This window comes from Echiichthys vipera (assembly GCF_963691815.1).
Source record: "Echiichthys vipera genome assembly, chromosome: 11".
NCBI classification, from domain to species: Eukaryota; Metazoa; Chordata; class Actinopteri; order Perciformes; family Trachinidae; genus Echiichthys; species Echiichthys vipera.
Window position 1 is genome coordinate 10960527 of NC_139836.1, and position 13225 is coordinate 10973751.

At 40.0% G+C, this 13225-nt stretch overlaps 1 protein-coding gene across 1 annotated transcript in view; it reads left to right on the plus strand.

Annotated features, from left to right (window-relative positions):
- Positions 1-13225, plus strand: part of plpp4 (phospholipid phosphatase 4) — a gene marked incomplete at its 3' end in the record, with an annotated part of 48534 nt that overhangs the window by 31178 nt on the left and 4131 nt on the right. The window contains exons 4-5 of the mRNA XM_083923377.1: positions 4306-4369; positions 4549-4673. Of these exons, the coding sequence (XP_083779503.1) occupies positions 4306-4369; positions 4549-4673 (189 nt within the window). The remainder of the gene's footprint in view (positions 1-4305; positions 4370-4548; positions 4674-13225) is intronic.

Sequence of the window (13225 nt, forward strand, 5' to 3'; positions counted from 1 at the left end):
AGAGAGCCTTACGAAAGTTTAACACAAATCCAATTAAAGAGACACACAGAGATGAATCTGGTGGGGAGAGGGTGGCTTATTGCATCAGTGTAGAGATTGCAGTTCTGTGTAGAATTTAACAGGCCGATTACTGCCTGCAGAGAAGCACTTCTTCAAGAGGAAAACAACATCCCTCAGAAGAACAAAGAATAAAAGGGAGTCCATTGTTCTGACAAGTTTCTACACAATCACAGATTTGAACATGGCTTTGAACCAATGCTACCTCTAGACTTAATGAGAAAGATAAGTCATAAAGTAAAAGCAGTTTTGAGGCTGGGTGTGTGGTTAAAAAGTACCATATTTTTAACTACCGACCTATTTAATTTTTCATCTCCAGTTAAAATCACAGAAAAGTAGCTATCCCTGTATTCCTTCCTTTATTGAGTTCAAAGTTGCCCCTGAGGGTCCTCTGATTCTGAACTCACGAATTATATTTTCCAACAGACGTAATTGAGCTGGCATATATTCAGGGTTTTTAAAGTTAGGTTTTCACCCTTGTAATACCAGTGGGACTTGCTAATGTTGTGCATTTATTGCATGAAACAATGCTCTGCTATCACATCCTTTCCTCTTTATTTTATTTGGAGTAAAAAGAACACAATGTTCCCTCTGTTGAGTCTTCTAATAACCCTTTATCATTCCCAAACTCCTGCAGCGCATAATTATGTGATTATCGATCAGTCAAAGGATATAATGGAGCCATTTAGGAAGTTTGATTATATTTTCCAAAAGACTACACACTGAGGATGGCACAGAGATAATTCTGCAGTGATTATTATTTTGGTTACAAAGCATGAAGGATATTATTCATCAGCTAGATGTGAGATCTCATAGCCCGCAGAGGCAATATTGTTTGGTTTGTGTCGAGGGAGTAATCTTCCAGTTAGTGAGACAATAAGAGGATTTTTATTTTAGAGTTTATGTGGTGTCTGCATATTTAGTTTAATGTGCCAACACATCACCCAGAGCTTTGATACTGAATATCAAACATCAGGACACTATAGGAAAGATTTAGACAGTGGCAGCGTCTTGAGGATGTCACCGGCAATAATTTGACATATACAGATTTTGTTCCAGTCAGCCGCAATAGGTCTCCAATATCTGACTGAACCCATAAGGCAATCACTAGTACAAATTCTGGGGTAAGTGCATGTGAATGTGACCGATTTTGGTGACCTGAGGCTCAAGCACAATCTTCATGCAGCACAGACCAATTTGTCAAAGGGACTTACGCTGGTAGAAAAGGAGGAGGAGGAATGCAGTATCAGCAGGTGCACTCCTGGCGAGCTTCGAGTACCAATCACATCAGTTCCTTTCACACCTTTAAAAAAAAGCAGATGAGGATATACAGCACTCGCATGGGTCCAGACCTTGCGCCACCTCCGACTGATTTGTTACATGAAACAACGTTTTTTCAGTTGAAAAAGCTATCAATCCAATGAGCATGCATGGGATTACCAATAAGCTAATCAGAGCCAGGGGTGGGACAAACGCCTGAACGTGTTGTCAAGGTGTGTTTACATCATGGATGTGTTGTAAGAAGTGGATATGGTGCCGCCGCTCAGCCCTGCAGAGATTTTTTTCCATTGGCCACTGGTCGTAAAAAAAAATCCCCCTGTGGCTCAAAAAAGTTTCCCCTTACATGCTACAATCTCAAAAGAGACGTCTGCACAACACCTCGAACTGCAAACGACATTTTAATTCATGGAGTTTTTGTATTTGTAAAACTCTCCTCAAGCCTAGAAACGAGATATAACGTATAAGTGTGTAAAATCTATTTCACCAGTGGGAGAGATGCCACTGTGCATATTTAGTGGGCCACATACCCCCGAAGTACACCCCGAAACCTAGAAACTTTTATTGGTTTATGCGCAAAGCAAGAAACTCTCATGGCATGACATTGTAGTGGCAGTTTTTTTACTTCACTCTTCTTCTTCACACTTTGTTGATACTCAAGTAGCTCATAGTATCATTACAACCTGCATGGGCGGTACATGCAGGTGGAAAAGTCTGCATCGCAACCCCCCCTAGCACGAGCGGTGGAGCCCCAGGCACAGTGACAACATGAAGGGACAGAGGGTTCTTCTGAACACACTACCCACACTGCAAAGAAACAAAGCTGGTTGAAGCTTTAAAACAGAACAAAAAGCAGATAAAATAATGTTAGATTCAGGCAAGTATGTTGATCTCAAGTGAAGATCAAATTCCCCCTCCCCCATAGAAATCAGTCGAGTGAAAGCTAAGTCAGACTGAAGATAGAAATGGTGTAATAAGTTGACAATTTTGTCTGATGTCAGACAAATACGACATAACAAATATTCTACAAGCTCAGAAGATGTATCCTTTGAGTTTGAGCAGCCATGCCACTAACTCGGCAGACTTTGGCTTGTTGGCCCAAAGAGGACGAGGAGGCGTAAGTACAAAAAATATCGACTGCCGAAACTGTGTTAGTGCTTGTGTTGGCTTTGAGCCAGAAAAAACACAATTTATACTTTAATGACCCTCAGCAAACTTTGCATGGCTAGACAATATGAGCTGGAGCAATAGATTTATACAGTAAGTGGCCTCTTCATACTGAGAGGGATCTGACAAAGGGAACACATTGCGATTTAATGTCCCATTTTTCAACTGGTCAATGGATCATGTTTCATCTGATTTGCACAGAGTTGGCCCAAATGAACACGCTGTTAAATAACATTGACACTGTGCTCCTCTCAGCAGCAGAGGAAGATAATACTCTCAAGCGCTGGTGACGTGGGGTGCATTCAATTGACCTGCAGACTACTTGGATTAAGCTGTGAGGGCAGGAACTTGGGCTAATGACGAGCCCCAGTGGTTTGCCTCATAGCTAATTAAATGAATATACAGCTACAGTGACATACCTACCTGTCAACCAACAGCAGTCCTGTTTTCCATTACCAAAGTGGAGCTGAAGAAATAATTGCTTTACACTTTAATTGGTTCTAAGTATGCGCAATCATTTTGCCACCACCACTGCCGGGATACATTTTCTCCCAATGAATTATCTGATACTCACCAGCGTTAAACTAAACTGTCTGAATAAACATCTCAACCATTATCACATGAGTTGCCATGAAAGTAAGTTCATGGTGCCAAGTGGGTAATGCTATTGCCTTTGGTGAAATGACTTTTCCTAGTGACATGATGAGGTTCACAATTGTGGCTTTGACTGAAATGTCTCAACATTTACTGCAAAAAAATGTGCAGACGCAATCGTAAATTGCCATTCCCTTTCTGACCAGCTTTAGTTTATGTGTAACACCACACTATACTCTGATGGTGAACATGGCAAACACATACCTACTAAACATCAGCATGTTAGCACCACTGTGTGGCTTCATGGAATTGCTGGTATGGCTGTGGACCATTATGGCCCAAAATACATGGGGCATGGACGTGACGTAACACATTTTCTGCAGCATGCCTGCAGCTGGGGGAGTCCATTATAATCAACTCAAGCTGCTACACTGACCATGTATGGAGCGCCTGAGGGGACATGGTGAAGAAAAAAAACTTTTTCCTGAAAGCACAGGGCAGTTTTTACCCAGTCTATTTCAGTCTGATATAATCTGTTTAAAAATTATTCAAATAAATACCTGATTGTACCAGAGGCTATGCGACACAGCAGCAACCTTGTGGATGACCTGTGGTCTAAATGATCTAGCTAATTAATTCAGTACTAGTTAATATATTCTTCCAAACCCTGCATAACCAATTTGGCAAAACTCCAAGTCTGTGTATCAGAAAAAAACAAAACTCTCCGACCCCCCTACGTGACGTCCGTGCCCCATGTATTTTGGCTGATAGCCTTGTTGAATCATCATTCACATTCAGGTTGATATAAAGTATTGGAGGGGGGACACACCACAGAAGCACTAATGCGTGATTCAGCAGTAGATGAAGTAATCTATGTGAAAACTTCCCATGCATTAATATATATTCTTGTAAATTTCTATGTGTAATTGTGTGTGAAGTTTGTACTGTTTAAAACCTGCTTGCTACTGCTGTTGCTTATAAATTATTAAAATTCTGACAACCATCTGTCCAGCTGCAAGGGAAATTCACATGAATCTAATTGGCTGTGTTATCTGTACATTTTGTCAGAAGAGCGGACAATGGGCGACCTGCCAGAACTTGGAATGCAACAACAGTAAAAATCAGTTATTTTACTACAGCGTTTTGTCAACCTCATCTGCATTACCACATATGCTTATTTGACTGTGTGTGTCAATCTTTCTTCTCCAGCTGTGTCCCTGACCCTCGCTCTGAATGGAGTCTTCACAAATACTATCAAGTTGATTGTTGGCAGGTACGCTTAACAAACTGAAGCATTTTACAGGCTCTTTCAGTGATGCTACATGTTAAGCTCTAGGCGTTGAAGATCACATTTTTCAGCTTTTAATTAATAGATCCAGTCATTTGTTTAGGAAGTAGATGAATTATCCACATCAACAACAAAGAAACTCTTTTGTTGTTTTTGCTTTTCAGACCAAGGCCAGATTATTTCCAGCGTTGTTTCCCAGATGGACAAGTAAATGCGAAGATGCTGTGCACCGGGGAGCCAGATCTAGTCTCTGAGGGACGCAAGAGCTTCCCCAGCAGCCATTCCTCCTGTGAGTATCGGTCTTCAGTCCAAGCAGGTCATCAACCAAAGCCAAAATATATTAGATCTCTCACACGACTCATTAAAACTGCATGCAACTGTAGTTATTCACTCAGTTTGATCTGGAAGCTCTGAGCAACATTTCACAAAGTAGGAAATGTCCAAGTGCGCTGAGTGTGTACAAGGTGTTTACTTCACATTTCAAAGGGTGGCTCTCGTTGCTGCCTCTCTTCTAAGTGAATTACGACATGTAGCGAAGAGTTATCATTCGATTTACACATCCCGAGTCAGCTCGTCGTGATACTCATAGGTTTGGTTGATTGAGTCAATCGTTCCATCTTGTTTACTTTACTTGGTGCATGAGTGTTGAATGCACACCTACTGTTTCAGCTTCACTGGAGCTCCTGCTGTGTTCAGCTGTGCAGACCAACGTGGGACACTGGACATCTTTTTGACCATATTACTTTCCAAGCTGTTTTCATTACAGCAGTGTGTTAAATAATTCACATGTTTTTCTCTTGTCCAGTAGATGAATGTTAAGTAGTGTGCATGGTGTTTGCAGTGGGCACACAGCACAATAGCTGCTCAGAATTACATGCTGCACCAGGCATGTACAAACTGCATTTAAGAAGATTTATCTTTGATAAAACATACTAATGACTCTTATCTCTCTTTCTCTAGTGACTCAGAAAAGTCCATTAAAAGTAAAATGCTTAGACTGGTGTTATACCTGCTATCCATTATGCAAAAATGAAAAAGAAGAAAAAGAAATATATATATATATATATATATATATATATATATATATATATATATATATATATATATATATCTTTACATCCTCCAGTGAGCTGTGTTCGTGTTTGCTTCTATTCAAAATTCTCATTACATTTCCACTCTGGATGCACATTCACATTTATTAAGGTTATTATGCAGAACTCCTAAGTACTGCAGGAATGTGTAAATATGTAAATGGTTGCATCCAACTGAACCATTTCAAGTTAAAGTGAAAATCATTAGCGCTATGAACATTTTGAACTACTTTTTTAAAATTTCATATTCTAATTAAACTGAAAATGTTACATGTTAGTTCAGGAAGTAGTACAAGAAGAACTCTTGAGAGGCGGAGGTAGTATGTGTGTGGAACAAAACATGTGTGAAAGGGTTTGTAAATGTGCTTAATCGACATTCTCCTGTGAGTGTGACTGCCTTAAAAGACTCCATAACAAGCAAATCAAACACAGGATTAATTGGTCTTTGTATGTTTCAGTAGTGCAGAGAGATAGATAGGATGGTGTAGATGGTGAATATTTCCACGATTGGTGCTGTAATTTCATATCAGCATAATGTTAAAGTTGCATACTACAGCTTCTCAGACACCTGCTTTAAGATTCGCTGGATGGGGTCCCATTAGCAATAGCAGAGAGAGACATTTCTCTGCAATTCACTGCAGCACTGTGTATGGATTACATCCATCTGTGCGGAAGCTCTAATAGCCTTATGTAGTTGCGCTGTGAGTTAAAAAGTAATTGAGAGAGCCGCGCGTGTGCAGGGACACAGAGAGCACCCGTATGCGAGCACGTCTAGAGATCAGAAGAAATCCAATTTCCTGTCTGTTTCCCATTTCACCAGGACAACGCTTGTTGGACCAGGCATACGTTACAGAGCTTTTACACAGACAAATGTGGGGATGGACAGTAAAAAGGGGCAGACCAATAGCAAGAGTGAATGTAGCCTTTTCCAAAGTGGCATTTGGATGTAACACAACCACTTCTGGCTGGTATGAAGCCTAAGACAAGACTCTCCCAAAAGATGATGCTGGTTAATCTGTATGGTAAAAGTAAAAACCAAACTAATCCATCAGAATCAGCCAGGACAAAATCATAAATATGCATTATGGATTTAGTGTTTGATTACAAACACTAAAGCCATAATGTTGGTTTAAACACACAAACTTTAATTTCATTTTAAATGTTTTAAAGCAACTCTCTTCTCTTGCCTGTGATTTCATTGATTTTCTTCATCACATAGTAAAGTAACACAGTGACAGAAATGAGACGAGACAGGTCCCAGCAAGACAAAAACAAACAGATAAATATTAACTCCACTGAACCCACTGCAGCAATATACACAGCAGTAAAGCAAGCAGGCCCTGAAGCATTAGCTCAGTCTCCTTCTTATTAATTTTGATCTCACCATATCGACCTGCACATATTAAGCCATTAGATATGATCAATTAATGCACACTTAAAATAAATGAATCCTGTGAAACAGATCTAATCACATTTTTTAATGTAGACATTGCTTCTCAGAATCAGAATCAGAATCAGGTTTATTGCTAAGTATGTTGGACATACAGAGAATTTGACTCCGGCTTATGCTTTGCTCACAGTTTCCAAACAATTAACAGGACAAACCTAAACATAACAATAACAATAACATTTACATAACAATAACAGAACAATAACAGAACAACACAGAACAATAATTTAAGATAAAAAATAGAGGTAATATTAAAAATAGGTTAACAAGTAAATATGAGAAATTTAAAATAGAAAGATAAGATAAAGAAAGATACACAACTATCATTATCTATTAACCACAGCTTGGAATTAGGGCTGTAGTCAACCAAAGAAAATCTTGTACGACTGCAAACAATTGATTGATCAATGGGGAAAATCTGTATGTTGTTCTGTATGTATTGAATTCTTTGCAATTAGAGCGCCGCATATTGAAATGTAGACCGTCCATTTTTCCGTGAAAGTTGAAAAAAGTTCAAACTTGAATGAAGTGCTGTGCATGATGAAGGTGACAAATACCACAAAGACCAACCTTCACGTCCTACATGAACAAGTGCTGAACAACAACAATGGAGGAGAAAACTGCCGGCCAAATAAACCACCGTGTCCATCCTCCCTCCATACATGGTTCAGCATTTCCTAAATCCAGAGCAACCACTCTACTTTATATGACATTGTGTGTCCTTCTGTCCCACTCTTGTGAATGTGATATCTCAGGAGCCACAGCAGAGATTTTCTTCAAATTTGGCACAGATGTCCACCTGGATTCAAAGATGAATTGATTTGATTTTGGAGGTCAAATGTCAAGGTCTCTGTGACCTCACAAACACTCATCTCAAGAATCACTCACTCACTCACTCACTCACTCACTCACTCACTCACTCACTCACTCACTCACTCACTTACTCGTCTTCAACCGCTTGTCAGGGCCGGGTCGCGGGGGCAGCAGCTCTAGCAGGGGACCCCAAACTTATCTTTCAACCGTTTTCCTGGGGAGAGCCATCGCCTCAGATTTAGAGGTGCTGATCCTCATCACTGCTGTTTCACACTCAGCTGTGAACAGAAAAGGTGGGCCCTGAAGCTCACTGACTGATGATGCCATCAGGATAATGTCATCTGCAAAAAGCAGAGCACCTCAAGAGTTCCTACACTAATAAGAACAACACTTCACACTTACGTCACGAGGATAAATCATATATGAATGATATACAGTACAGACCAACAGTTTGGACACACCTTCTCATTCAAAGAGTTTTCTTTATTTTCATGACTATGAAAATTGTAGATTCACATTGAAGGCATCAAAACTTTGAATTAACAACAATTAACACTTAAAAACGTGTGAAACAACTAAAAATATGTCTTATATTCTAGGTTCTTCAAAGTAGCCACCTTATGATTTGAATTTTGCTTCGCACACTCTTGGCATTCTCTTGATGAGCTTCAAGACGTAGTCACCTGAAATAGTCTTCCAACCGTCTTGAAGGAGTTCCCAGAGATGCTCAGCACTTTTTGGCCTTTTGCCTTTACTCTGCGGTCCAGCTCACCCCAAACCAGCTCAATTGGGTTCAGGTCCAGTGACTGTGGAGGCCAGGTCATCTGGGGCAGCACCCCATCACTCTCCTTCTTGGTCAAATAGCCCTTACACAGCCTGGAGGTGTGTAAGGTTCATTGTCCTGTTGAAAAATAAATGATGGTCTAACTAAACGCAAACCGGATGGAGTAGCATGTCGCTGCAAGATGCTGTGGTAGCCATGCTTGTTCAGTATGCCTTCAATTTTGAATAAATCCCCAACAGTGTCACCAGCAAAGCACCCCCAAACCATCACACCTCCTCCTCCATGCTTAACGGTGGGAACCAGGCATGTAGTGTCCATCCGTTTACCTTTTCTGCTTTGCACAAAGACACGGTGGTTGGAACCAAAGATCTCAGATTTGGACTCATCAGACCAAAGCACAGATTTCCACTGGTCAAATGTCCATTCCTTGTGTTCTTTAGCCAAAACAAGTCTCTTCTGCTATTCTACCATGTTAATTCACAGTTTTGATGCCTTCAGTGTGAATCTACAATGTCAATAGTCATGAAAAGAAAGGAAACTCATTGCATGAGAAGGTGTGTCCAAACTATTGGCCTGTACTGTACATATAAAACTGTGGTGACTGTATAGATCTTCTGTGTTGCCAGGTTGAAGATCTGAGTGAATCAATGTTTAACCAAAAAATACACTTTTGTTAAATTTGTTCAAAGTCTTTACTATATATATAATGTAATACAGCGATGTATTCTGTATGATGTATATAATGTAATATAATGCATGTAAACTGACTTTGGTGGAGGCATAAATGGCGGTAATTCTAGTTACTTTCTGCTGTATCATAGCAACCAGACACAAGGAGTGGAGTGTCCGAAGATGTTGAGGAACAGCTTGTGCTGCAGCAATTATACAGTGCTAATAATGAGTTCCTGTTGGACTTATGTATGTTAATGGGTAAAACAGATTCAGAGCCCAAGTGGTTAGTTAATATGCATCGCTTCTAATGGGAGGCAGAGGGGTGTGGAAGGGGTCATAGGTCAAAACAGAAATGAGAGAGAAGGGAGATGGGGTTAGACTCTGGGGGAAGCCTGCCTCCCACTTTGAAAACCTCTGGGTTAGACAGTTTTTGTCTGTGTGTGGTTCAGTCCTTGATATATCAACAGAAATACAGGGGAGAAAGTTAGAGATACTGGTAGTACCAAAATCATAAGACTTTACAAAGGCTTTGGCCAGAGCATGACTCCACTCTTTAAATCCACAACCAAACCCTGCTTTAGAGAGCACATATCTACTTATCTAATGTATCCACTTGTCAATAACCAACAAGTTCAACAGAACACCTCCTAATTTACTTTGGCTTTCTCTTTTAGGGCCTTCTTCCTTAGTATCCCCCCTCCCATTTTCCAACTGAACTGTGACACAATGATAACAACTGTATGAAGTTACCAACAACTTTCAAGTATTTAGACATTTTTCATTGTTTCAAAATTGCTCAGAAACACAAGGCTAAGATACAAAAAGCCACACAAGCATCCCTGTGAGACTGTACTCAGGCACAGTGGAGCTTTAAACTTATAATGCTAAAGTTGCATTTTTTTTTCTTTTTGCTAATTAGCACTAAGCACATAGTAGCTGAGGCTAATGGGAACAATGAATATTCAGGGGGTCACCAAAGTCATTGTAATTTATCATGAGTGCAACATAACAATCTGTACCATGTCATGGCATCTACCATTTCACTCAAAAGCCCAAATGAATTCTGGTGCAGGAAATGTTAGTTGTGTATAAGTAAAACTTCCAAGTAAGTAAGACTCCTGACAACAAAGTTATTGCTATTCCAATGTATGCTCTATATCTTTAGTTGCTGCATGTGTCCCTCCCAAGCTCCAAGTAATGTCAAAATGTTTATTGAAGCTCAAAGTGTTTTTTTTTATACAGCTTTGATATGTCTTCATAATACATACATGTCTTCATAACCCCCCCCCCCCCAATTGTATTCAGACTTAGTCCTCCTTCATTTGCATCCTCTGAACAAACCTTGAGCTTGTTTGAAGATGTAAACAGCAATGGCACCGCACTCATCATTCTCATTAGGCATCTTTGTTTTGTCTGGGGGGAATAACTCATTACCAAGATGTTTTTCTCTTTGTTGGCCTCCTCTCTGTCCTATGGCTCCTGCTGTCTCTTGGGGACCATTGGGACCTTCAGTGTTGTTGGGTACACCTTCTGTAGTATTCATGGTGTCATCCTACCGCTGCAAATGTAAAGCCAAATATTGGCTTAGTTAATTATGCTAATTTTACAAGTAGAAATGTGTTTTCGTGTGCATGTAGATGCGTGTGTGGGACACTCACTTGCTCTCCCCACTTATGTATTATGCAAATCCCTGAAGCATTTCTTTTGGTGTAATCCTCAAGATGTTTACTCACTGTGTCTGCAAACAGAATTGTTTGTATTACTTCTACAGTGAGACTTTTTTTTTTTATACCAGTAATAATTAAAATGCAATTTTGCTTAGTTTCATCAAATCGCTTCATATCTTTGGTACTATTCTAAAAGTAGTCAATAGACCAACAGAAAAGGCAAGAAAAATATTGGAGACTGTCCTGCACCCAAAAATGCCCCCATAAGTCTTTTATACAAGCAGCTTATTATGACCCAAATGTACCTTGATGTAGTATAAAGAGGGAATAAGTCTGCATAGGGAGGTGGTCAGGTTCAAACAAACTCAGGACTTTAACTCTTGAGAATGCTGGTCATGTTTTGAAACAGAGTGAGACCTCCTCACCTCTTTGTCCTGAGCCAATAGGAATGCTTTCTCTCTCTTTAAAATGACCTGTGATTGGCCAACGTCTCCTGTCATGGCTAGATTTTCTAAAGCCTAAAAAACAGAGTTGAGGATGTGAAATATTATTAACAACAAGGCCAAAATTAAACTGCCAGGTTTAAGTTATGTATGTAGCCTAACATGTTACACCATGTTACGTTACTGAAGTTGTGTAACAAACTTATTTTAAGCCAAACCTTGATCTTCTCTTAAACCTAACCAAACTGTGACAGTTTTACAACATCAACCATGTCCATTTAGATATGGTGACAGGAAATGCTGCTGTCGTATTAGCAGCGCTATGTGGTCATATGGTATGGTGGCCTCTTCTGTCTTGATTACCACTTACTTTGCCGTAAAAGCCCCCCCTTAAAAAAAGACACAGCGTCGAAATTGACCATTAACACGTTTTTAGAGCCTGAAATCAACAATGTCTAATAACCCAAAACACACTCTGAGAATTTGATGACCTGTCCGAGGTGTTTCACTGCTTCTTTCACAAAGCATTTTTTGCTAAGCTCCAGCACTCATTACTCTGATTGATTTGTGATAACAGGTCACTGTGGCATACTCTTGGTTGAACCCTGCAGGCTCCACCTTTGTTTTGTGTACTTTTCTCAAAAATACATGGTAGTTGGGAGATCAATTTTAGTAACAATATAGGACAAAAGAAAAAACTAATTAGAAACCACAACAAGCAATGTATCATTAGTTAAATAATGCAGATGTCACTGTTCATTGCAATAAAGATATACATGTTTTTTCATCTCTGCATAATAAAATTGCAGTTAATTGTTGGAACAGCTCAAGAGAAACTGTAAGACGAGGAAATGTGTGATTTTCTTATGTGGAGCTGCTGAGTTCTCTACAGTTAACATGTTCAGTCAGAGGCACTGGTTCGTGGATTATTAAGCAGTTCTGTCGATCCAAATGAGTAATGTAATCATCTTAGCTACGGTTAGAGCTATTAAAATGAATAGTGGGTTTGGAGATGTAGATAGGTCGCCGTGAAGTGAGATGTATGGGCACTGAGGGATGCTGAGGCTGAGGCTCTGAGGACAACTCGCTCATGATCTCCAAACAGGACTGGACTGATGAACTGATCGAGAATGCAGAATGCATTTGGATTGATTTAACAGGCTGGATTTTATTAGTTTTGATAAGCTAGCCCTGGGTTAATTTGGTTTCCAAAAAGCTATGAACTACTAGTCTACTTTAAAGCTGAAACTATTATAAGGGACCCATTGGCCAAATGTAATCTTGTCACCTAAACCACCATATCATTATATAGTAAATTAGATTGTCAGCAATAGGGGGTTAATTTAAATAACATCAGCTGGGCTTGTTCTAGGCCATGCTAACAATACGGGTGTATATTTTTAGCCATGCTAACAACATGGCCATATGGATGGAAATTGTTGGTCTACCACTTTGGTCCAGAAAACAAACATTTCAAAAACTATTGGGTGGATTGCCACATCCATGCTCACCATGGCCGTCTATTTTTCACCCAATCCTGGTTCTTGGCTCTTGACATCTCACGTATAGACTACAGCAACTCCCTGCTGGCTGGTGTGTTTGCATGTACCATCTGACCTCTGCAGCTCATCCAGAATGCAGCAGCCTTGCTCAGTTCGGCCACACTACACAGCTTCTCCGCACCCTGCACTGGCCACCTGTGGTGGTTTTGAATCGAATTCAAGGCACTGGTAGTTTCCTACTTTGCTGCAAATGGCTCAGGCCAATCCTACATTCAGGACATGGTCAAACCATAAACCGCAGCCTGTCTACAATGATAGAACAAGCTCCCCACTGACATCAGAAGAGCAGAACTACTACACATCTCCCAACACAGGCACCTTAGGACACAAATCAATAAAAAAAAACTATTTAAAAAAAC